At 40.7% G+C, this 26,583-nt stretch overlaps 2 protein-coding genes across 2 annotated transcripts in view; one reads left to right on the plus strand and one right to left on the minus strand.

The window, feature by feature from the left end:
- Positions 1-26,583, plus strand: part of acsf2 (acyl-CoA synthetase family member 2) — a 177,175-nt gene that overhangs the window by 86,334 nt on the left and 64,258 nt on the right. The window lies entirely within an intron of this gene.
- On the minus strand, positions 2,743-25,085 carry chad (chondroadherin). Its single transcript, XM_072558420.1, has 4 exons — positions 24,251-25,085; positions 12,737-12,900; positions 9,035-9,177; positions 2,743-6,139 (listed from the first exon to the last, which is right to left on the minus strand). The coding sequence occupies exons 1-3, from the start codon at positions 25,019-25,021 to the stop codon at positions 9,039-9,041; spliced, it is 1,074 nt and encodes a 357-aa protein (XP_072414521.1). The 5' UTR covers positions 25,022-25,085; the 3' UTR covers positions 2,743-6,139; positions 9,035-9,038.

The following is a 26,583-nucleotide window of genomic DNA, read 5'->3' on the forward strand; positions in this document are numbered from 1 at the left end:
TGACGGTATAAAGATAGGTAGGAAAGTAAGTTGTGGGGAGGATACAGAGACTTCAAAGGTGCATAGAAAGGTTAAGTGAGTGGACAGAAGTTGACAATGCCATATATAAAAATAAATTAAATCAGATGGTTCAGACATAAATGACACATGACTGGTGTTCTTGTGGCACAGCGGTGGTGTTCTTGTGGCACAGTGGTAGTGTCCCCTGCCTCTGAGCCACAACACCTACGAATCTGGGCTCAAGTCCCATCTGCACCAGATATATATCATAACATGTTATTTAAAAATAACTAAGACACATGTCTGGCACTTGAACCTGACCTGTCCCAAAGGGTCTGCTACTTTCTTACTCTTGAATCTTGCGGCAAAAACGTGAAATTAGCCACTTGAGCAGCATAAATTGAAAGGTAGAATATTTTTAACTTGAAAAACATTGCAGAATTCTGCAGTATAGAGGGACCCAGATGCCTTTGAACATGAATCACAAGAAGTTAATATGCAGGTACAACAAGTAATTGGGAAGGCAATTAGAATGTTGAGGTTTATTGCAAGGGAGACGGAATATATAAGTATATAAGTCTTGTTACAGCTTGATGGTGATGATTACTCTGTCTTCTTATTTAACAGGAGGTATGTTTGCATTATCTGTTAAGAATGTTAAGAATGTTAATAAAACATTCACAAGGTTGTTTTATGAAGAAAGGTTGAGCTAGTCATACTTATATTCACTGGAGTCAAGAAGAATAAGATTGAAACACATAATCATCTGAGAGGATATTATCTCTTGTAAGTGACACTAGAACTAGGGATCAATGTTTCAAAGTAATTGGTCTCCCATTTCTTCTCTGAGTTTAGTTAATCTATGGAATTCTCCTACTCCAAGGCGCAGTAGGGGTTCAGTCATTAAGTATATTCAAGGCTCAGTCAGATGGAGCCTTGGTCCACAAGGGAGTCAAGGGTCATAGTAGGGTATCAGAAAAGGTTACAATCTGACCAGCCATGGTCTTATTGAATGGTGGAACTGCCTCAAGGAATGAAATAGCCTACTTCTATTCTTTTATTTGACATCAGCTTTAGCAATGCCAAACACTGAGATGGGAGAGTTTTTTAAAATTCAAAGATGAGGCAATGCTTTACTTGAAGGACAACGATAAGTTTGAGCACAAGATACAAATTTTCAATGATTGTATAAATTTGCTGGCAAAGTTTTGTATTGTTGAAATCTTTATCGGTTCCATGTGATGGAACTTTTAAATGCATTGCTTCTGACTAGATTGTGCACTTTTGGCACAGTAGTATACTTTTCAGTGTCTTTCTGGTGGGGTTAGTGCTATCTCTAATGAGGTTGGTGATCAGGGTCTGAATCGGAATGAAATCTGAAAGAGGGTTTGCAGGTTGGCATGCAAGGGGGCAGTCTGATATTTAAGTTAGTACGGATATATTTAAAAATAAATAATATTGTTGCAGTTTCTGACTCAATGTGATGCAGGAGTAACTGCTAGAAGCAAACATGGGTTTAAACTGCCTGATGGTCACTTGGGTGGACATAACCAATTCAGAGTAAACTTGATGGATTATTCTAGTTTACAGATTGACAAGTTTCATATGTGCATTCAGAAGAATAGATGGAATATCAGGCAGATCATCTATTCCCAGGAAGTAGTGAGCCACTGGAATGTACCCTGGCTGCTGTGATGGGCAGTGTTTGCTTCACTTTCAGGAGGGAGCTAGATAGGTTCTTGACAGAAGCAGAGATTGTAATTTTAGAGAAGGCTAGAGTCTTTCTAGAACAGTCTTGATCATGTGACCTCCTCATATGATGTCCCCTGTTGGCAGCTGGGATGTTCAAAAGCCTAGTCCAGAGTATCTTTACTTTATTGACTTGGTTTTGCTGGGGTTTTTTTTGCCTGAGATAAGTTTACAGTATACCTAGTGCTTAGTCAGGATGTTTCAAGCACCATTGTGTGTGGGTCAAGTCTTGAGAGGCAAGCAGGTCCTTTTTGACCCAATCATATTCATAGCCAAGTTGTACTCTTGATTTGTAATGTAACAAAATGAACCTGTGCATGGGAATATGTGGCCAAGTCATGAAAACAGAAAGCAAGTGTGATACCAAACATGCAACAAAACAAGACTTCGAATTTATTAGGCTGAAATATCAACAATGATTTGGGGCATCCTTTATTGCCAGTCAGGATCTGGCAGCCTATTCAAGTGGCTGACCTGTGGGCTGCTTCATTTTTAATTCCTTTGGACAAAATGTAGATTGGAAATGGTCAAAACTAGACCTTCATTTAAATCTGAACTAAACCTGTTGCATTCGTTTACCCCAATGCCACTTTCACCGATTGTTTGGTAAAGGAATCATACAAATCCATACCAAAGTAACTAGTCAGAGCCAGGCAATAATTTGGTGGTGATAATTGACTCTGTTATCCCTGGGATGAAGGATAAGATCAAGGTAGCTGTTGGTCATTAACCATTGCAAAAATTAGTGGACAACAAGTTGAGGTGAAGGTTGGATTGTGACACTCCTTTCTCTTCCTCCACCCACCCACCAAGCTGGTCAACTATATAACTAAAATTAGCTTCTCATCTTATGAAGACTATCAGTCACTTGCTGGTATGCCAGTCCCAATAGGACTTAATACTTTCAAGACAAAAACATTGGAGGAAACTATTGATAAATAAAGCATGAGAAGATCCCTTCCAAATGATATGAAAATATGTTTTTATTGATAGATGCAGCAAGTAAAGTGCAGAAGAGTTGCTCAGCAATTCACACTTACTGGAGATGAGAATATCAGCTTGGCAGCAGAAATTACTCCCGAGACATCCTTTTAAGGCCCATAATCTCTCTTGGGCTATGTTAAGAGTGACCTGCACTAAGGTTCTACTAACATTTTATATACAGCATGAAGATAAAATATTATAGCAACCCCTCGCAGCATGCGACACACCTTGAGATTAAAATCGCTGTGCTTCTCCATGGTACTTCCCTCATCAATAAGGGTTTCTTTTTTAAAAAGATAATTGTGAACCTTCTAAATATTATAACTGCAAAGGGGAGGATGCATGTCTGGTTGTGAGCTAGTTAAAGGCAGTGTGCTCATGAACTTTCAGCTCATAACTACCTGCAAGTTGTTCTACCAGGATGCTGATGAGTTACTCCAGAGGGAGGCAATATTAGAGATGCCCAGGACAGGTTCAGTCCATATTTATATTTTAATGTAGGATTCGGAGGGTGGTATACTGGTGTTCAATGTTTTCATTCTCTCAGTTACTGCACTGGCTGCTCATTCAATTCGACTGTTGCAATATTTTATCTTCATTCTTGGGTGAATATCAATGGTATAGCTAATATTCATCATCCTTCCTTTGTTGCTCTTGAAAGATAGTGATGAGTCACCTTGAACTGCTGTTGTCCATGTGGTGTTGGTACAGCCAGACTGTTGGAGTTTAACCCAGCACCAGTGAATAATGGTGATATAGTTCCAAGACAGCATACAATATGTTTTGGAGGGGGAATAGTAGGGTGGTGTTTGCTTATCTTTGGTGCCCTTCAGGTTCATGGGTTTGGGAGCTGCTGATATATCTTTAGTATCATATTCTTTTCCATTCACTTTGAAGACACAGCAACAACTTGAAGCCATTCTCTGTTGTTCTGTGATGATTTTTTTCTTTGACTTTATGTAAATTTGCTTGGGTGCAGGATCCATCAGATTGAAGTTCAGTGAACATTGGGCAATCTGAAAAGGGATACCTAGTATCCATAAATGAGAGTCTGTCAATGATATGACAATTGATGTAATGCTGCATGTAATTAGCCGGACATAAGGAATGGCCAAAATGGTATTTGTGGATCTTGTAGTCATGTACACCAACCCTTCAGCATCAGTTGTTTAAATCGTTACTCCTGTTGATCTGAAGTTATTATACGTTGCTGATAATAATTGATCTAAACGTTTCAAAATAGGATCCAGCCACAATGAGGCAAATTTCCCAAGCATATAGATGATATGATCCAGCAAAAAATATAAATACAGCATGGTGCCTGAGCGGCGAAGGCTGGAATACTGGGAGGGGGCCAAAGACTATAGGTTGTACACACAGTGCATTGCTTAGAAATGCAGTGAGTACCTCACCCACAATGCTCACTGTCTTTGAATTTTTTTAAAAGATGGAAAGCTAAAGGTGAGTTCACAATTGAATGTGTGAACTAAATTGATGAAATAAATTCATGAAGTCATAAACCTGCTGGTGAATTAGGATTATCCAATTAGGTACTAGGACTTCAAGCTGTTTAAACTATCGGCTATGATCTGTTAACTTCCTTTGTCTGGTCTCTTTCACAGACATGCAGTCAATGGTCTCTGAATAGGAGAGAATGAGAGTTCTGGCTCTCCTGGGTTCGTAAAATCTTTTAGCATAATTTTGGGAATGTGGCCAGAGTTTGCTCAACTTATAAAATTCACTAGGGGTACAGAGTTTCAAGAATTAGCCTATATAAGCTGGATAGAGGTATGGCTAGACAATTGAGAACTTCATTTTTGGTCACTTGGATCAGCAAATTTTGACATGACTTGAGGTTATTGGTTAGTTTGATGGCTGCGTACTGCAGATTCTGGCTTGCAATGCACAGTTGCAATAATCTTCAATTCCCCACCAAGCTATCCAAGAACTGAAAAAAATAGTAAAATCACCAGAGTCCTATCAGACCATAGGAATGCTCACTCATTACAGAGAAATGACTAGTGGTGGTTTAATCTCTGAGGGTCACCATACCTCAAGTAAGGGGAAAGGTTGAGAAGGAGAAGCTTTCACAATAACTTTGGCTAGTGCAGAAATTGTACCAACATTATCAGTGTTACTCTGAATTGCAAACTAGCTGTTCAGCTAACTCACCCTCTACCTTGGAAGTATGTCATTCCATGAAAATAAAGTTAAAGCAATACAATAATAGACTTTTCTTTTAATAATCAGGATATGACACTTTGGTATTAACTGATGGATCATAGTTTTAGGATCAAGTTATGACCCAAACTAGGCTTAATGAAGGGTAAAAGATTTTCATTTTTGATACTGACCAGACCTTCTGGCCTAACTGAGAGATATTGCCAACTTGGAGTAGTTTGGTGCATTGGATCTTACTTGCACACCATTGAAACTCATTTATACAGGGCTATTTTAAAGAGGCAGAAGAGCTAAGTGCACAAATACTGCTTTATCCAGAATTCATCCTTCCCCCTACCCTATTTTGGCTTAAATATAACATTGAAACATTGGTGATGCATTAGTGCAGGCAACTCAAAAACCTTTTGCTTCTTTACCCATTATATTTTGTCTTTGTAAATACTATGGATCAAAATTGAATGTAATGTCCCTTGGGTACCAGCTAACAAGATGAGACCACGATATAGTCTACAATCATATTTAAGTGACTCTAGGGTTGGGAATGGAAAGTGAGCGGGCAAGTTAAGCAAATCTAGTTCAAATCAGACAGTAAATTATAAAATAATTTGGCAGAACAAGCACTGGGAACATGTCATTTGTCATAATTTCAAAAGACATTTGAATGTATTTGTTAGGAATCGGTAAGAACCATTTGGCCCAATGCACTTGTCCCTCTACTGAAAAGGTACTTCAATGGAGGAGTAGGGTGTAATATTAACTGTGTTAATATTAATAATAAAAGGGTGAGGGAAGGTTGGAAGGAAGTATCTCCAACAGATTATCTAGGTCCCAGGAAATGTCTTATATGAATACATAAATATATATGTGAATATATATATATCAATACAGTAATCATGACAAAGCCTGTGTATGTTTACTTGGAAGAGATGCTTCTAGTTAGAAGCGTGTTTGCCCCATTTTTATGTTTAGCTACTCGATTTTCGTTGCTGTTTCTAAGCGCTGAGAATTTTGAGTGCACACACTTCGACTGTGAAGAGGTATCGCTGTGCTGAAGCTGCAATCCGTTACGTGCTCTTCAAAGCTATGAGGAATTTGTAGCTGATTCACGATTACTGTCAATGGTGACTGAGAAATTCCTTCTGTGTGTGCGGGAAGTGGCTGTGAGGAGTCAGCAGTTGGTATTGTCAAACGAGGAGTCAGTCTCCAGGACGGACATTCCCACCACCTATAGGAGAAACAAAACTTGTCAGGGAACTATACTTGGGATGAACATCCCTCTGAGCAAATAGGTACCACAACTTGGTGCTAATTCTTCCATTAGAGGAGCAGCAGTAGGACACTCACCACTTATAGCCTGTTCTACCATTTCTAGTAAATCATAGATGATCTATAAAAACTGTTTTTGCTCAACTTTGCTGCACACACTTTGATATCTTTACCCAACAAAAACATTGCTGATTTCACCTTTAAAAGCCCAGTTGCTCCTGAGTATCTGCAGTCTTCTGGGGGATAGAGTTCCAACCTTTTGCTACCTTTTGTATAAAGACTTGCTTCCTGATTTCACTCCTGAACAATCCACCTCTCTTACTAAAATTATGCCCCCTTGTTTTGGGTTTTTCTTACAGAGGAAATACTTTCTCCCTATCAATCCTTTCAAATCCTTGACCACCTTCAAAATTTTAACCAAATTACCCCTCAACCTTCTCAAATCAAAGAACTACAGGCTAAGTCTATGGAATCATCCCTGATAGTTTCTGTGGATACAAGTTCCACAGGCTTTAACAATGAATCAGCATCTCACCCAGATATTAATCTTGGTATTTAGTTTCAGCAAGTTATTGGCTGTAGAGAATATGTCAAGTCAGACTGTCTCATTCCCTCACCCCCTCACTGGTTAGCCCATATCCCTAGCCAGTCCAAAACATCTGAGCCATACCCCAAGCACATTGATCCAGTGTTCATACTGACTGAGACATACTCCACCCAGACCAATCCAATGTCCACACTGGCTGAGACATAGCTGAAAATGTGTTGCTGGAAAAGCGCAGCAGGTCAGGCAGCATCCAAGGAACAGGAGAATTGACGTTTCGGGCACAAGCCCTTCTTCAGGAACGAAACGTCGATTCTCCTGTTCCTTGGATGCTGCCTGACCTGTTGCGCTTTTCCAGCAACTGATTTTCAGCTCTGATCTCCAGCATCTGCAGTCCTCACTTTCTCCACTGGCTGAGACATACCCCACTCAGACCGATCCAGTGTCCACACTGGCTGAGCCATACCGCATCCAGACCAATCCAGTGTCTACACTGACTGAGCCATACCCCATCCAGATCGATCCAGTGTCCACATTGGCTGAGCCATACCCCACTCAGGCCAAACCAGTGTCCACACTGGCTGAGCCATACCCCATCCAGATTGATCCAGTGTCCACACTGGCTGAGCCATACCCCATCCTGATCGATCCAGTGTCCACACTGGCTGAGCCATACCCCATCCAGACCTGATCCAGTCTCCAGGTACAGGTTTGCACTTCACTGTTGCATTGCCAGACGTCAGTGGAACAGAACTGCAAGATTGCAAATGCCAGAATGATAGCTCACTATTGTCCTCCTCCCTCCTTGACTGAACAGAGACCAAAAGCTATTTGGAATAAGCATTTCTACCTGCCTGACATTTTGAAAGAAAATAGACTTGCATTTGCCTAGCTTCTTTTTTGACCACCGGATGTCCAAAAATGCTTACAGGCAATGAAATGCTTTTGAAGTGCAATTATTGTGGTCATGTAAGGAAAGCAGCAGCCAATTTGTGCACAGCGAGCTCTCACAAACAGTGATGTGATATTGATTTAGGGATAAATATTGGCACATATAACTGCCTGCTCTTCTTTGATCGAGAGCTGTGGAATAATTCATATCAACTTGAGAGACTTTGATTGAGTTTCCTCAACTGAAAGACACACCTTCAACAATGCAGCATTCCCTCAGAACTGAATTGAAGTGATGGCACAGAATGTTGTGCTTAAATCCTGAAGTGGGACTTGAACACACAATCATCTGATTAAAAGGCAAGAGTACTACCAATTGAGACATAACTATAACAATGTAAGAGGATATTCTGCCCACTGTTATCCATGTTTTCACTAAACAAACATAATGGCCCTTACTGGACCCACAAATAACTTTTCAAATCTAATTGCAGATTCTTCTGACACAAAATCTCAAAGTATGCATTTAGGAAGGGCAAACACAACAAGGACATGCACAATAAATGGGAAGGGATTGAGAGTGTAGACAAAGTGGTAAACCTTGAAGTGCATGTCCACAGGTTCATGAAGGTGGCAGGGGAAGTAGATAAGATGATAAAGAAGGCATATGGGATGCTTCCGTTCATTGGGCAAGGTACTGAATACAAAATCAGGAATGTAATGCTAAGATACAAGATACTGGTTAGATGACAGTAGGACTTCTCTGTACAGGTCTGGACACCACATTACAGATAGGGTTCAACACTCTGAGAGTACAGAAAAGATTCAAGAGTATGTTGGCAGGGCTTAAAAATTGCAGGCACATGGAAAGACTGGATGTGCGAGGGTTGTTTCCTTAAACTGTTCCTTAGAGGGTTGTTTCCTCATTAAATCCAAAATAATGACGTGGTTGGATATCATGGACAGGAAAGGCCTGTTTGCCCAAGTGGAGAAGACAATTGCCAGAGTAACAAATTTAAGATGATTGCTAGAAGGATTAGAAGGGGTAGAAAGAAAAATGTTTTCACCATGGAGATAGCGACTGTGTGAAATTCACTGCCCAGTTTGGCTGAGTGGAAATATCAACTCATTTGAAACAAACCTGGTTCTGCATCTGAAGCATTGTAACCTACAGGCTAGACCAGGTGCTGGAAGTGGAATTAGAATTGGTGGCTATCTTATTCAGCTGCTATAAACACAAAGAGCTAAATGGCCCTTTTTTCTGTCTTGTAACATTTCTAACGTTTTATGGTTGCAGTTACAGCATCCATTACACCACCCAGCCTGAGGTCTATTAACTCAGAGTAAAGGTGGAGCTTTCCTGTGCAGTAAAATTAGAAAGCATCCATTTTAATGGTGTTGACCAAGTCTCTCACATACCTGCTCAGAGTGCATTCTTTTTGTTACGCTTTGCACGTCTTGGGCAAGTTCTGAAGGCAGAGGTTTCCCGGATCTGCTGACCACGGTATTGACTTGGAGAAGCACAGACACCATCTGGACGAATCCTGCTAGTATCCATCCATCTAGGTATGGAGAACAGAGACAGCAATTTATTATCCATGACTTGTTCTCTTATGAAAGAACAGTGTACTAAGCAAAGATTGCCCAGTAGGTTAGTCTGTAATTTGCAGGTTAGAGGGAAGCTATTTTCTGTTGAGCACAAGGAAGCGTTCTTCCTCAAAAGTCATACTCGACACAGAAGAGGGGCTAATTTGTTGACTTGCGAAATTATATTTCTTCACTGCAGGAGCTTGGCTGCAATTTCATTTGAAACAGCCAGAAATGCTCCCATTTCCATTGTCTTCGGAGAATCAAAAAAAGTCGTTTGGCTCTTAAAAATCAAACATAATCTTAAGGACAGTGTGCACAAGTGGCCTGGTTCTGTTATTAATACATGTGGATGTTACAGCTTTAGAAATCATTTGTTCTTGTGCAAGCATGTACTAAATATGTGTGAGGATTGAGTGTTATTGTAATTACATTTTGGGTGTTGTGAAAACACTTATACTGTCTTTTGATTTTTACACTTGAAGAAAGTCTGTTTTGTGTCTGGTCCATAAAGTCACAACATTCAAGGGGTTAACACATTCCTCTAAAAGGTGAGGAATAGGTGCAACACATCTCTCTCTGTCTTTATTCCTGATGAAGGGCTTTTGCCCGAAACGTCGATTTTGCTGCTCGTTGGATGCTGCCTGAACTGCTGTGCTCTTCCAGCACCACTAATCCAGTATCTCTCTGTCTGTGCCAAGCTACCGAATAAACATTGGTGTTGTTTCCTCTCTGTTTTGAATAAGCCCCTCTCAGTGTTAGGTCCCTGTCAAATTATATTTTTCTAATACATTGATAAGGCCTAACTTCCCTTCATCCCATTGAAATTAGCTCATGTTCCATTTTCTCCTTCATACCTCTTTGCTTTAGTTTCAATGCAAACATAATTAGGTTTTGGGACAAATTTTCCAGCTTATATATAACTCACACTGCTTTGTTATTCTGAACCGTGTTGAATGATGCATCTATCCTATTATGTATGCAACATAACTTGAGTGTATTTTGAGAATCACTCCACATTTTAAGGTCAAAGTGTTCTCACAATTTCACCTTCGTGTAATCATGATACTCTGCAATTAAAACAGTGTTACATGAATACAGTTGTTTTGAGTAGGACTCTGAGGTGATGGACTGGCAAAGCAGACAGGATTAAGGAAAATCCCAAAGTGTTTTATATATCCATAAGGAACAAGTGAGTAGCTAGGGAAAGGGTAGGTCCACTCTGGGACAAAGGAGGAAATTTATACCTGGAGCCAGAGGAAGTGGATGAGGCCTGTATGAATACTTGAATGAATGAATTAGCTTTATTGTCACATGTATTCAAATATGTACAGTGAAAAGTTCACAAGTCACCACTTACGGTGCCATCTTAGGTACAAGGTACATAGGTACAGATTCTTCAGTACGATATACTGTGCTTCAGTATTCACAAAGGAGAAGGACATGGTAGATGGTGAATCTCGGGAGGGGTATGTTGACATTCTAGGGCATGTCATTATAAAAAGGGAGGTGGTTTGGGGTGTTTTGAAAAGTATTAAAGTAGACATGTCCCCAGGGTCTGATGGGATCTATCCCAGAATCCCTGAGGGAGGCAGGTGAAGAAATTTTTAGGGGCCTTATATGAAATCTTTTTATATCCTTTTCAGTCATAGGAAGGGTCCCAGAGGACTGGAGAACAGCAAATGTTGTTCCTTTGTTTAAGACGGCAACAGAGACAATCCAGGAAATTACAAGCCAGTGAACCTTATGTCAGTGCTACTGAAATTATTGGAGAAGATTCTTAAGGATATGATTTACTCACATTTGGAAAAATATGGACTTATTAGCATTGGCAGCATGGCTTTGAGCAGGAAGGTCATGTCTCACAAACTTGCTTGAGTTTTTTGAGGAAGTTAGCAAGGTCTTTGACAAAGTCCTTCATGGCAGGCTGATAGAAAAGGTGAAGCCACATGGGATCTGTGGTGAGCTGGTAAAATGGATACAGAACTTCTACAGTCATAGAAGACAGGGAGTAGCAGTGGTAGGGTGTTCTTCTGACTGGAGGTCTGTGACTAGTGGTGTTGCACAGAGATGAGTGCTTGCACCCCTATTGTTTAAAGAGAATATAAGTGGCTTGATTGGAAGTTTGCATATGACACAAAGATAGTGCAGAGCTGTGGATAGTGATGAGGATTGCCATACAATACAGCAGGATATGGACAGGCTGGAGATATCGGTGAAGAAATGGCAAGTGACTTTAATCTGGACAAGTGAAAGATGATGTATTTTGGGAGATCTAATGTAGGAGAGCCATTTTCAGTAAATGGCAGAAGCTTCAGTAGCATCAACATACAGAAGGATCTAAGTGTACAGGTCTACGGTTGCTGAAATACAAGTGGATCATGTGGTCAAGAAGGCATATGGCATGATTGACATCATCAGTCAGAGAGTAGGGTATAAAAATTGGCAAGTTATACTGCAGTTGTATAGAAGTTTAGTTAGGACATATTTGAAATATTGTATACAGTTCTGGTCACCATTCTACCAGAAGAATGTGGAGGCTTTGGAGAGGATTGCCGAAACAGTTTAGCAGGATATTGCCTGGTTTGGAGGGTATTAGCTATGAGAAAAGATTGAACAAATTTAGTTTGTTTTCACTTGAATGTTGAAGGATAAAGGCTGACCTGATAGAAGTTTACAAAATTATGAGAGGCAAGGATAGAATGGATAGTCAGAGTCTTTTTCCCAGGGTAAAAATGTCAATTACTAGGGGACATAGATTTAAGGGAAAAGGGGGTAAAGGAAACGTAAGAGGCAAGTTTTTTTTTATACAATGGGTGGTAAATTCTCGAAATGCACTGCCAGAGGAGGTGGTGGAGGCAGATACAATAGCAATGATTAAGAGGCATCATGACAGACAGATGAATAGGTCGGGTATAGAGGGATACAGACTGCGTAAAGGCAAAAGGTTTTTAGTTTAAAAAGGCATCATGTGTTGGTACAGTCTTGGTGGTCTGAAAGGCCTGTACCTGTGATCTACTGTTACTTTTTTCTTTGTTCTTATTACAAACCAAAACTGAAATGGTTGCATTCTGTAAGGAGGAACTGACTGGAAGAGTGGCAATTGCTAGAGAACTAGAGAAGTTAGCAGAAGCAATGTAAATGGTGAGTGTTTTAGCATTTATTGTCTCAGTTGTGGTCAAGCTTATTTGATTAAAATTTATGGCAGTGATTATGGAGAAGCCTGGGGACTCATCTGAGTTGTTTCTACAAATTAAAGATTCAACAGCTGACGGCTTAACTGTGGAGTAGAAGACATGAAAAATCTGAGAAAATGAAATGTCCAATGGCTTGGATGTGAGATGGTAGTAAGGAGGAAGGCAAGTGATTATATTTAATACAGACTGGTTAATAAAACTTCTCTGGGAGGAACAATTACCATGCAGCCACCTTAGGTCCCATATAGTCACAAATGTGCAATATATAGAAATCTGGACACTTACTCAAAGGTTAGTTTTAAAAGGAATTTGGAGCTGGACTTAGTAAATAGTTTACCTTCGTACTGCAGCAAGTGGACAGGAACAATGCCAGGGATTGTTGGAGAGAGTCATGTTCTTCATTTTGGTCAAGACGAGGTTTGAAGGTAGAGTTTCCAGTTTGTTGTCATTCAGGTGGAGGGCTGACAGGCCGGTGACGCCATTGAATGCTCCATCTGAAAACTAAGCACAACAGTTTAGTTAGACTTCATTTAATTCATGTAATTACTTCTTCAAAGATGTGCATATTGTGTAGAATAGTTTTAAAAATTCAATTAACCAACATAACTGCTTAAAGTGTAAAACTGCTGATATCTCCAGAGAAATGGCAATCAACCTACTCCAGTCGCATATGTAAGCTTTCTATTTATACATCAATGTAATACTGATAGACTGTTGGAATGATTAATGCTGACGTGGTGAAGTATTGTCAGACAGCATTGTAATGCCTGATAGTATGGGAATGGCATCTGTGATGTATGGTATAAGATTAAACTTTGATTATTAAAGGTCATGGATGACCTAAGCTGCTGTTGTGGCACTGGCTGAGGAACATCAACCCACCGATGTTTAAAATTTATATTTGGGGGCAGAGGTAGGGACCAATAGGAACGCTTTATGTTAGGAGGACTAATAATTCGTCAAAGGCCCAACTAGTGTTGCACCTGAGGACTAGTCTCAGGTTGCCACAATACACAGTGGCAGGACATGGGCATGTGCCTGATTGCCCACAAACAGTGAGTTCCTAATTACGGTAATGTCATCTCACAGTGTATCAATACCAAACAAAGTCCAACCATCCCAAGAACCCAAGAAGAACACAAAGGAAATAAAGGATCAATAATCCCATTCAGATATTCAATTTGAATAAGACCATTTCATTTCTTTTGTGGATTCTGATTGTCCACCTTTCTAGCCACCCTTGATAGTGGGAAACCCATAGGCCATGAGCGGAGGCACAGAGACAGATGGAGCAGTAAGTCAACTGAGGGCCGCATATGAGCAGGACACAAGGCTACAAATATTCTGATGCCTTATTCTGAACAACACTGAAGGAGGCTCTCTCTCTTCAACCTAGTCAAATATCACATTAACAGGAGCTCTTGAATGGATTGTAGAATTGGAATTTACTTACAGCCAGTAAGTGTAGGAATTCCTAATATGAAGTAAATCTTCACTAAGTAGACTCTGCCATGTCAATCCTGCTATCCCATTGGACACCAAAAGGATGGAGCACAGTGATGTTCGCTACCAGTTCTGACAACTATCATCAGCACAGAAACACAAGCAAAACTAAATGAAATTTCTCAAATGTTCACGGTGTGTAATATTTATTATCAAAAACAAACCTCAATGTTTAATTGGTGATTAGAAGTTTTGATTTACATTTCTTTTGAAGCAGCATAATCTTTTGCTTATGCCAGGTTGCTAGGAGGAATATTTAGCTTGGAGATTTGAGGGATTATGGAAGTACAGAGATTTCAGCTTCCATGAAATAGAGTGGAACAGGATGAAGGGAGGATAACCAATGGTACCAGTTAGAGCATTTTAGATTAATTTATTTCCCATTCCTCATATCTCTCAGTTGCCTATAGGTCAGACCAGGTAGATGGAGGTTGGGATTATTCCTCATAAATGATATTGTTGAATTCCTGGGTTTCTACAACAATTTGGCAATATTTATTATTCCCTCCTCCAAATGATCGGATTCATTCAGGTCCTTTTTACAACTTGCTACTGTGTCTTTGGATCACTGGGTTTCAAGTAAAGGCCATAACCTTGAGATTACCCATTAAATAAGTAATTAAAGAAGGAAAATTGGACATGCATTAATTTTGACCTTTATTTAATGATTGTGATGAGGTTTTGATTGAAGGTCATGGCTAATACTAATCAGTGTAAACCTGCAGACAGCCAGTTTTATCTCCAGTCTGTGCTGACTGAGTCCATTTGAATCAGGTCTGCTGTTGACTTCCAATTTGTCTACACATCTGAGCCAGAAAGAAGAGAACACCAAGTCGGGCTTCAACTCCATCACTTTGGCAAGAGTGGATGTTGAATGAAAATGACGATCTGTGGAATCCTATGTAACTAAAATGTCTGCCAGTATCCCCAGTCCAATTTTGAGTTAAACTTGGCCATGTTGACAAGGGTACCTGATAATACTCACAATGATTCAATTGTCCCCCAGAACCTTCAGGTGAGTAAAATGAAACTGTATGCATGAGTTGATCATGCTCATAAGTGGAATAAAATTCAGCAACTAATGAGTTAATCCAAAGACCTCAGTAACACCTCTGTCTTCATGTTTCAGTTTGGCAAAACCTGACCTGAAAATCTGAAAACAATTTTCTCAACTGTTTTCAGTTTTGGCTATGACTACTGCTTGCAATCACTGGCTATATTATAGCACTGAAGCTATAAAACTTGCCCTTTCGTGTGAAGTCACAGCGAGTGGAATTTTCCACTGAAATTCTATCTTGGATGCCTGCTGTTGTTCAGAGTAGAAGGACATGAGGGTGCTTCTTCATTCAAAAGTTAATTAAGTTCCTTCAATAAATGGTATATCTTTTGCATATTTTTAAGTGTCCTGTGTCTGGAACTGGCAGAAAGGGGGAAATACAAGGTCAAACCCTAATTGTGCTGGGTTGTCCGTCTGTTGCTGTATTGCATACAATCTACTGGCCCCAGTGATTGGTTCAAATGTTATGAGTTTGTTTTCTACACAGTACCATGGAAGGGGGTAACTCCCAAAGGCATAGCAGGGTAGGAAAATGGGTGCAACGGAAAGGAAGAAAATAAGGATTAAAAATCCAATGTTAGGTGATTTCACCAGGTCAGCAGCAATACCTATCATTAACCTCCACACGTTTACCTTAATATAACAGGAAGGTGCCAAAGTCTCAATTTTAATGCCATTAGTTCCTGTTCTGAGCTTGAGGAATGCTAAACTGACAGAATCTTTTGTTTTTTTTTCAAATTTTGGTGGCATTTGAATATATATTTACGCAAAACATCAATCTTGTTTACTAGTGAAGTGACAATGATCACTGTATAATTGCCTTCCCAAGTTGAGAGTGGAAGGGGGTTGGAATAAGTCATGACCTATTTTCCGTTTAGTTTCTTATGTGTTGCAGTGATGAGAAAATCTGAGCACAAATGAATGGGAGAAATAAAAACAAATAGAGGTAGGAGCACATTTTGATAACTTCATTACATTTCAGACAAATTATCAGCCCCTAACATCAGTAAAAAAGGATTGGTCTCCTTTGCCCCCTCAGTTCTATATGTGTGACGATGAAGGGTAATAGACCACATTAGTGAAGATATGGAGCTTGACCTTCAAAGATCTCCGTGATGTTCACTCACTATCTTATAAACAGGTATTGCAATTAGTGAGATCTTGAACCTAACGTGATACATATTTCTGTAGGATTCTTACAGTTCAGAACTTTAATGTGTTTTGTGTTTTGAGTCATACTTTCATATTTACACAGATGCACAACTGAAATCAAATTTCCTTGAGGCAAACATGACAGGATAATTACATGCATAGACTCTTGAGTAAAACTACTTCCCCTTAGGTAGGTATGTGGCTCTTGAGTATCAGGGCATATCCACATGCCACTGGAAGTCCATTTTCTATATTTGGGGATCAAACTTCCTCTATTTTCCACTGAAGTTTTAGCCTGGGCCATAAGTGACCCAGTTTCCATACGGCACTATGCAAAGGGACAGCTGAAAACTTGCTGATGGAGAGGTTGTGCACTGACAGGGAGAGACTTACAGATATTCTGCTGTCTTTTTTGCATTGCTGCTAGCCAGCAGTGTGGAATGAAAATGAGAAGAACATTGGCACACAAAGACAGAAAGCATGCTATCTCCCTTCACTGCACCATCAGCACTTCATATTGATCTGATGGATGTATAAAACTGTCATAAAAGTTCAGTATTATTTCAGTTGGGACAGACACCCTGCTCAGTATGGGGACTGATCCTGCAATATCAGTGTTATTGCCCTCACAATAGAACTATCTGAATTAAGTGGGAAACTGCTTTACAGATGTAAGTTATAGTTAAGGGCGGAAACCCTAAAACATAAAGAAGCACAGGAAGGCAAACTAATGTCTAATTATGACATTGTTTCTGGAAACTCCTGCAATCAGTTCAGAACAAACGTTGTGCCTTACATTATTTTATACTCAATTTGGAGGCTAACTTTATGATCAATCCAGAGTCTCAATAAATTTTCTACCCTGGAGAGGCCACTGCAGTTTTGTTGTAATAACACAAAGTGAGAGACAGCAGTCACAAGTGATAAACCCAACCTTACATAATGGGTACTATGGCTCCAGACGGTGAACGGAACTATCATGTCATTGACCACCACCACTACATTAGGTGAGAAGCCTCCAGCCTATAATATGCTGACCTTCCACAGTTGACCAGCTTCAATAGGTATTTGGAGCTTTGAGGCTGTGCTCAATAAGTGGACGGAATTCATCACACCAGCAAACAAACAATGAAAAAGAAAAAGGAGATGCCATCTCTTTGACAAGCTGGAACGTCAGGACCATGTGCAGACAGGATTGACAGATGACTTGCAGTTGGTTGATAACGCACGCAAGGCATCTGTGATCGACATGGAACTTGAGAGGCTGAACATGGAAATAGCATCCCTACAAGAGACGAGCTCTCCGAGAGTGATTCACTGAAAGAAAAACATTACACATTACATTAAAACATTACATCTGGCAGCAGAAGTGTTCAGAGGAAATGCACGAGCAAGGTGTAGGCTTTGTAATAAGGAACTCACTACACTCAATGGTAGATCCCTCTAACAATATTTTAAGAATAAGTTCTCTCCAACTGCTTCAACTCAATTGCGCAGCTCACCTCATGAATATCTGTGCTTCAAAGCTGTGATCCAATCCAAAAGTGATAGACAAGTTCTATGAGGAGCTTGACATTGCTACCAGCACAATCCTTATATCAGAATATCTTTACAGGTCAGAAAATTTCAATGCAACAATGAGTAAGGACCATCAGGTATGGCCCTTCTGCCTCAGAGATAATGGCCTGAGAAAGCTAAATAAGAATGGTGAGAAACTTTTCTTGAGCTTTTCTGTTCTCATGAGCTTTGTGTAACTAACACCTTTCAGAACAAACCACACCTCCAAGTGTACTAGAGATGTTCAAAACCAGGAAATGGCACCAGCTGGAGCTGATCATTACCAGAAGTCAATTTCTGAACAGTATTCTCAGGACACACAGCTATCAGTATTGAATGTGATAGAGATCAATGCGTGGTGTGTATTGGGCTTAGGATGAAACATTTTAAATGTTTCCATTCAAAACATCAACATGAGTCATAATATCTACCTGGATATAAACCAACAGTTCATTGACTTTTGTTATTAATATGTATATTAACACAAGGCTCTGTTCTTTGATGACAGAAAGAATATGTACATACACTGCGCCAGTTTCACCTCAATAAAATAGGTAACAGCTGGCTCACTTCTCAGGGCAAAGCCCTGACCAATCAAAGTTATACTGTCTGGTTTAAAATAATGGCAAAACCTGGCCTGCCACTGTCGCTTTATCATTAACTGCTGCATTCTCCGTGGCAATCTCTCCACAAATCACAGTCAACCAATCAACATCTCTTTTCACAGAAATATAAATGTTGGTTTTGCCCTTGAATTGGTATTTCTTGGAAATAATCTCAACAAAATGTATCTTTTTTCATCATCTCTCAAAACTGAATGCACTACGAATCACTCAGACTGAAGTCTAACAGATTGCAAGGTCATTTGCCAGTGGCTCTCAGTGATAATTCAACAAGAATATTTAGATATCCTTTAACAAGGGAATGTCATAGATATGTGTATGATTAGGTCAAAAAAGCAACTAATTCATCAGCAAAGACAATGGCTCATTGAAACCAAAGACAAGTAAGGTCATCATGAACTGCAGTAAACAATTTAAGACATGATGGAACATTACTTTGAACTGAATTGTATGGAGAACACTGATTAAGGAACGCTTGACAAAAACAAAACTGGTTATTCACAGTGGAAGAGTTCAGCAAAACTGTTGACTCACTTATGATGGACAATGCGCTAGGTGTTGATGCAATATTACCTCAACTCAGCAAGCATAGGAAACCATACTCCTGCAACATCAGTGAGAATTTTGCAGCTTCTGCTGTAAGGATGTGGGTTTAGGGTGGCGGGGTTGGGGGCTGGGGGGTGGGGATGGTAGTTGGGAAGCAAAAGCAATTGCAGCAATTGCAATGCTTCTTGGAGTGTTGCCCTGTTGAGCATTGTGGGGAAAAAAAAGTTTGCCTGTGTTGCTCTTGTCAGAGTGCAGGTCCTGCCTGAATGTATCTGCCTGAATTCCAGTGGGTTTCAGAACTGTAAGATCTACAATTTACATGAACTCCTCAACCCAGTACCTTCAAGAATAATGCTGTAAACAAGAGAGATCACTGTAAATTATCTTCATTAATCTCACTAAGGCATTTGAACCTATGAGCAGAGGTGATCTATTATTGTAGAGAAGATTGCCTGCTGAAGCTGCTCAGTGTGATGTCATTTCTTCTTGTCAACTTGATTGGTAAGGTCAGCTAATGATAGGATGACATTGGAACCCTTCGAAATCTGCACTGCAGTCAAACAAGGATTCTGCTCGGGCACCAATAATCGTTGGCATATTCTTCTTTTTACTGCTGTCATTTCTCTTCAGGTCATTAACTGAGAGTGTCTACCTACACACCAGGCCTGATAGAAAGCTTGTCATTCTTGCTCACTTGAGATCCAAAGGTGTGGCTAGTCCTCATCAGAGAACAGCTTTACACTGGTGATGCAACACATGTCAAGAACCAGTTTTTTCAGCAAAGAGGCAAACTTTCTCACACTTGTGGAGGCTTTGGTTTGAACTTCAATATCAGGAACAGGATGCTGCCACACTGCTATATTGACAATGTGACACATGAGTTTGTTATTAGCTTCACATCTCTAAGTTCTACTATCACCAGCAAGCTGTGACATGATGCTGAAATTAGCACAAACATCACAAAATGTTATGTCTAAGCTGAGTAATGGAGTGTGGAACAGCAAAAACCTAACTGAGAATGCTAAACCATGAGTCTACCAAACCTCCCCTATCAGCATCTCCTCCACAATGTGGCAACATAAACTAGGCAGGAGAAAAAGCTAAGCAGTTTACACCTTCACTTTTTCAGACATATCCTGAACATTTCTTGAAAGGACAAGGTCAGCACCTCAGATGTTCTAGAGCATGGTAATTTCATAAGTGTAAGCCAGCAATGTCTGCACTGGTTCAGTCACATTCATCAGATGGATGATAGTCATATACCTAAAGACCTCCTATGTGATGAACTGGTCTCTGGGTCATGAATACCTGCAAGTGAGATATGAAAATGTTGGACGCTGGCACTGACAACTGGGAGACAATCGCTGATGACTGTGACTTCAGGAGGGTGACTATTTGGAAGGTCATTCAAAGAAGTGAGCAGAAACAAAACATGTATTGGATGACAAAAGGCTTCAGCGAAAACAGTGGCCAGTGAGTTGTGCACCTTCTCAATCCAGGTCTTTCTTTGCTATACCAGAATGGGGCTCCTGAGCCACACCAGGTGATATGGAATAGCAAGTTGACTATCATGGTGCAAATTGTTTTATAAGGCAAAATGCATTTGAGCAGTTTTTTATAGGCTTTGAGCTGTCATATTAAAATGGGTTGAAAATAACAGGTTATCAAAAGCAGAGGTGGTTCTTTACCTCTGAATGTAGAATAAATCCAGTCTGAATGTAATCTGGAACAGTGTTAATTCTGTTCACAGAGTGAATTGTGTTTGTATGCTCGAGTAAATCCAGAATAGTTCAAATAAACCCCATGACTGTGCCTGGCAGCAAATATCTACCTCAGCATGGAGAAACATGCCTGAATGTTGCCTTTCTTTCAGGAACACACACCACTCAATGGTCTACTTATTACAGACCCCAGTGGACATTAATGAAGCTGCATAGAGCTGGATTTGTGTCATATGTTTATCATCCATACAGTCTCCTGAAAGACTTGGATTCGGAGAAATGTTTATTTATTTGTTTAGTTTGAAACATTTATAATAAATTAGGAAAAAAAACTTTGGCAGTTCACAGTAAGACAGTTTGCTAATCCTTTGTGGCCAGACTGGTGGCTATCAATGGACTCTTCAGAGTGCAATGTTGCTACCTCTCAGTGTCCTGTCTCAGGTGGAAGTGATGAATTCCAGAACATTCTTTTAAAGCGAGTACATTTCTGTCTTCTAGTCAACAATTATCTCTTAAACGACATGAGTAAAACCGGATTATTCATTTGTTATTATAATTCTGTTTATGGGGCCTTCCTGTACACAGTTGGATTCCATGTATCCCAATTTATAGCTGTGACTACAGTTCAAAGTATTTTATTGACTGAAAACCATTTTGGGATGTCCTGAGATTATGAAAGGCACAGTATAAACTCAAAAACTCTTTTTCTTTAAAATGTCTCCTTTTTAAGGTCACTGTTCTTCCCTGTTCCAAACGGACTGACACCGGCTAGGCTCAACTTTATAAAACCTCCAAGGACCTCCAAAGCAAATAATTTCATACAAAAACTCACATTGCATTAGCAGACTGTTTGACTATGATCTGAAGTATAGCTTAATACCATCCTTTCTACTCATGAACGTGTGCCAAAGGGAAAATGATGGTGAGCAGGAAGCTTGATGGGTGATTATTTGCCTTTACACATCCTGGGGTACTGAGGCCAATTCATTGCCTCAATATTGTGCCATTTGAAACACACTCATTCAGTGCAAACCTGGCACCAAACTTCAAAGAAACCAGTCATTGGCATTGTGCATTTACCAAACCATTGGACAACTACATTGATGATCCTGAAAAATTAACTCGAAGTTTACCAGGAAGTTTTAAAGAATTCTTTGAAGGAATGCCAATCCTACATTCTAAGGTATTAATCACACTTGATAAAAGCAGTTGTGATAGAGTACAATTTGTAGAAAACTGGTTGCAGGGAAATGTCAGATAGATGTAATCAGGAGGAAGTTCTAAAACTATCCCTATCCTCAATGATGAAAGACCCAGCAGGTAAGTGCAAAAGAAAAGGCTGGTCCATTTCAGCCTTCTCCGGTGATCCACACAATCACAGTTGCTGGTCTTCAGATACTTTGATTCATTCCATATTATATTAAGGAGTGACTTAATATGCTAGATACAGCAAAAGCTATAGGTCCTGACAGGATGCGAGTTGTGATACTGAAGACTTGTGCTCTAGACATAGTTACAGTATTGACATCTACCCAACAAGTAGAAATTTGCCCAGGAATGACATGTCTGCAAAGGCAGGACAAATCCAATCCAGCCAACTATTGTTTCATCACTCCAATCTCAATTTTCTGCAAAGTAGTGGAAAGTGTCATTGGAAATGCATCAAGGCAGTATGTGGTCAAGTGTGACATCAGGAGCCCTAGCAACATGAAATCGGGGAAAACTCTGTACTGGTTAGAGTCAAGCATAACATAAAGGCAGACAGTTTGATTGTTGGAGGCCAATCATCTCAGCTCCACAACATCATTAGTTCCACAGAGCAGGCTCCTAGGCCCACCATTTTCAACTGCTTCATCAATGACCTTCCATCTGACATAATGTCAGAAGTGATGGTATTTGTTGATGATTGTGCAGTGAGCAGTATCATTTGCAACTCCTCAGATACTGAATCAGTCTGTGCCTGCATGCACCAAAATCTGACCTGTACTTGGGCACGGACTGAAAAGTGGTAAGTAACATTTGTGCCATACAAGTATTTCCAACAAGAGAATCCAAACCATTTTCTCATGATATCCCAAATACATTCCCTTTGCTGAATCCCCTACTATCAACATTCTGGGGCTTACCATGACCAGAAATGGATCTCGACCAAGCGTATCGATATTTTGGCTCAAGAACAGGTCAAAGACTGATAGTTCTTCAGCAAGTAACATCACTTGTCTCCCTAAAGCCTGTGCACCATGTACAAACCACAAGTCAGGGGAATGATCAAATACTCTCCAATTGTCTGGATGAGTGCAGCTCCAAAAACACTTAAGAAATTCAATATCATCCAGGACAAAACATGCCTTGAGTGATATTCATTCATGACCTTAAACATTCACTCCCTTCCCCAGCGACACATCGTGCTAGCAGTGTGTACCATCTACAAGATGCACTGCAGCAACTTAGCAAGGCTCCTTCAACAACACCTTTCAAACCTGTCACATCTCAAAGTAAAAATTCACCAAATATATGGAAAACCATCATTGTAACTTCCTGTCCAAGTCACTCACCAGCCTGACTTGGAACAATATCACCATTCTTTAATTTTCACTGGGTTAAAAATCTGGACCTCCCTCCCTCACAAAACTGTGAATGTACCTACAAATGGCAACTCACCACTAATTTCTCAAAGGCAGTTGGTGACAGATAATAAATGCTTGCCTTGTTAGAGACACTCACATCCCAGAAACAAAAAAGTTGTTGCTGCAAACTTAAATTGTTTAATTTTCTATCCAGCCACTGACATTGCAAATTGAGAAGCTTTGTATTACAAAACACAGCACAGTGATACCACAAGCTGTGGACTAAACAAATATCACCTGAAAGGATTACAAAGGTTCTAGTCCAAAATTCTTCCTCTTCAGTCCTTGGCTAGCCCAGGGGTACAAACAGTTACCAAATCGCTTGGAGTGATTGATTATTCAGTCTACAATCTCCTGCCCTGTCTGGAAAGAGTGGATAGCAAGAAATTATACTCATTTATGAAAGGATCAAGAACACAGAGGCACTGATTTAAAATAGTTGGCAAAAGCAATATGAGAAGAATTATTTTTGTGCAACAAGTGGTTAAGGTCTGGAGTGCACTGCTCAAGGGTGTGGTGGAGGCAGCTTCAGTCATATCATTCAAAGAATATTAGACTGTTCACTGAAAAGGAAGGAAGTGCAGAGTCACCAAGAGAAGGAAGGGGAGTGACACTATGTGAATTACTCATGCAGAGATCCTGAACAGACAGGAGGGGCTGAATGGCCTCTTTCTGCAATGTGATAATTTTGTGTTTTCCCTTTTGCCTTTGCAATTTCTTTGGATTGATGGGGAATACCTTAATAAATGAGTTGGAAGATGTCCCACCTGTTTCCTATCTGTTATATGGAATGGTGTGAGGATTGCAGCAAGAGTCTCTGCCAGCCACACTGTTTCACTGTTAGGTCTCTCGTTGCCCAGCACTCAATGCGTGAGTAAAATCCGAGTCATCTCGGTGAGCGGATTTAACCAGCATGATTCCTCAAACCCTTACAGGATAGCCTCACAGAAGACTTTATTCTTGATAATCAGAAGCTGGCGCTGAATCTGGCCAAACGGGCTATCCCTGGAACTGCACTTATCCCTGAGTACAGTGCTAGCGGCACAACCAGCTAAACCATCTTACCCTCTCCAGTCCCATGTTGTTGAGCCACATACGCTCGACGTATCTTCCAAACGAGCGGAATGCATTGTCAGGGATGGTCCTGATGGAGTTGAAGGAGAGTTTCAGTTCCTCGACCACCCTGAGCTTGCTGAGGGCCGCTGCCGGGAAGCTGTTCAGTTTGTTCTTGTCCAGGTGAAGGGTCGCCAAGTTCTCAACATCATCCAGGGCGCCGGGCAGGATGGTGGTCATGTCATTACCGCTGAGGTGGAGCCACCGCAGTTCTTTAGCGCCAGCGAAGGTGCCCGGTTTGATCTGGTGCATCCTGTTGTTGGAGAGCTGCAGCAGGAACAAGCTCTTGAGCGGGTTCAACAGCCCCTTGGCAAGCTCACTGATTCGGTTGTTGTCCATGTAGAGGTAGGTCAATTGTGAGAGGTCCTGAAAGGCACCTGGCCTGATGGTGTTAATCTCATTGTTGGACAAGTACAGGTAGACGAGCTTCTTGAGCCCACGGAAAGCATTGGGGGAGATCTCTCGGATGTGACAGTCCTGGAGATGGAGTGAAACCAGGCCCTTCATGGAGCTGAAGCCATTGGAAGGGAGGATGGGGTAGTTGTTCTGCTGCAGACTCAGGAGCCGGACTTTGTTGGGAACTCTTGGGATTTTCTTCAGTCCTCTGTTCTCACACACCACGTGGAGCAGGTCCCCCAGACAATGGCAGCCACTGGGACAGCGAGGAGCTGCTGTCACCAGGACTAACAGCGGGGCGAGGAACAGCCAGCTAAGGTAATGCATTGTCCGGCCAGGAGACACGCACACACACTGGGAGCAGGGATCCTGCAGCTCCGAGCGAACACTGCAACCCAGAGAGCTGCTATTTATAACCTGCAAACCTCAGCTCCAGGATAGAACCTTTAGAGGCGGAGACTGCTTCCCAACTGCTCACCATTTAACACTGCAAAAGCCAAGAGGCAGGAGACCTGCTTCGGGTGTGTAAATAAGGCAAAGCGTTAGAGATTGAGACAGACGAAACACAGCCAGGTACTCTCAGTTGGATCCTGTAATTTGCCACAATCTCGATTTAGTTCCAAAATCCACCTCGGCTTGATCATCTGGACAGCAGCAGCAGAAACGGGAGCACAGAAGAGACTTAAATCGAAAAGCAAACCACTACAAATCAGAAAAGAAAATGCTGAAAGTACTCAGCAGGTCTGACATCCTCTTGGGGAGAGGAAGAGTTCAGGTTCAGGTCGATTACTCTTGGTCAGAACTCTGAAAGGTCACTGACCTGAAATATATTCCCTCTGTTTCTCTCCCACCACATGGGAAACTAACTCTCAGTCGTGTATGGCAAACTAATCAAGCATGCAGTCGTAGCCACTGCAGAGAGCTTATAACCTTTAAAAAAGGTGAAGTTTTAAGATCAGTAATTTTAAGAGGTATGTTGTGTGCTTCTGGAAGTGGCTTTTAATTTAAACAAAACACTCAACAAAAATAGCAAGAAATTATTTCCCCTCTGGTTTCTCCCTCTTTAAAATTTGAGAAAAAAGGCTTTGACTGTCAGGATTTGGCAGTCTGTGCACCAGCTTGCTGCTGCTGGAGCTGTGCCTGTCTTTCATATTTATGGAATCTGTGAAATGGCTTATTAATCCTTCAGATCTTAAAATGTGCTGAAAAAAGAGAGACAGTCCCAGCTTCCAAAATAGTTTGCAAAGGCAAGAAAGACCACATTTTACAGACAGAAAAAAAAACACATTTTTGGGAAGTTAGCTCATACCTTATATAACTAATGTGGAATTCAAGCTTTCCTTACAATGTGCCTTTCCAAGTTTATTTTCATGTTAGCTTTTTCAAAGGTTTATTTCAGATTTTCTTCTGTCTCTGTTCTCATGTGTCTCACTGCTTCTTCACTGGGTATGATGGAATTTTGTCCATTAATTCATCACTGAGGAAAAGAGTTACGGACTGCTTGAGAGCATATGGAATTGGAGGCAACCTATTGGCTTGGATAGGGAATGGATGGAGGTAGGAGACACTAGGTATGTAATCAAATGGACAGGATGTCACTAGTGGTGTCCTCTGCGGATCTGTACAGGGGCTACAGTGCACAATATTTATGTATTGCTTATATGGAGGAACAGAGAGCTATACATCCACATTGCTGACATTCTAGGTTAGACAATACAATAAATCTTGTCAATAGGAGCAGAAGCTTGCAAGAAGGTGTTGATTTACTGAGTGCGAGAAAACTTTGTGGCATCAAGTTAGTATTAATGTATTGCTGAAAATGTGTTGCTGGAAAAGCACAGCAGGTCAGGCAGCATCCAAGGAGTAGGAGAATCATATTTCCGAAGATT

The sequence above is a fragment of the Chiloscyllium punctatum genome, chromosome 39 (assembly GCF_047496795.1).
Source record: "Chiloscyllium punctatum isolate Juve2018m chromosome 39, sChiPun1.3, whole genome shotgun sequence".
Classification (NCBI taxonomy): Eukaryota; Metazoa; Chordata; class Chondrichthyes; order Orectolobiformes; family Hemiscylliidae; genus Chiloscyllium; species Chiloscyllium punctatum.

Coding starts and splice junctions, on each gene's coding strand:
- chad (XM_072558420.1), bottom strand. CDS start 25,021: ATGCATTACCTTAGCTGGCTGTTCCTCGCCCCGCTGTTAGTCCTGGTG. Junction 12,901..24,250: donor ACAACATGGGACTGGAGAGG/GTAAGATGGTTT, acceptor TGTTGTGCTTAG/TTTTCAGATGGAGCATTCAA. Junction 9,178..12,736: donor CCACTTGCTGCAGTACGAAG/GTAAACTATTTA, acceptor CTCCATACCTAG/ATGGATGGATACTAGCAGGA.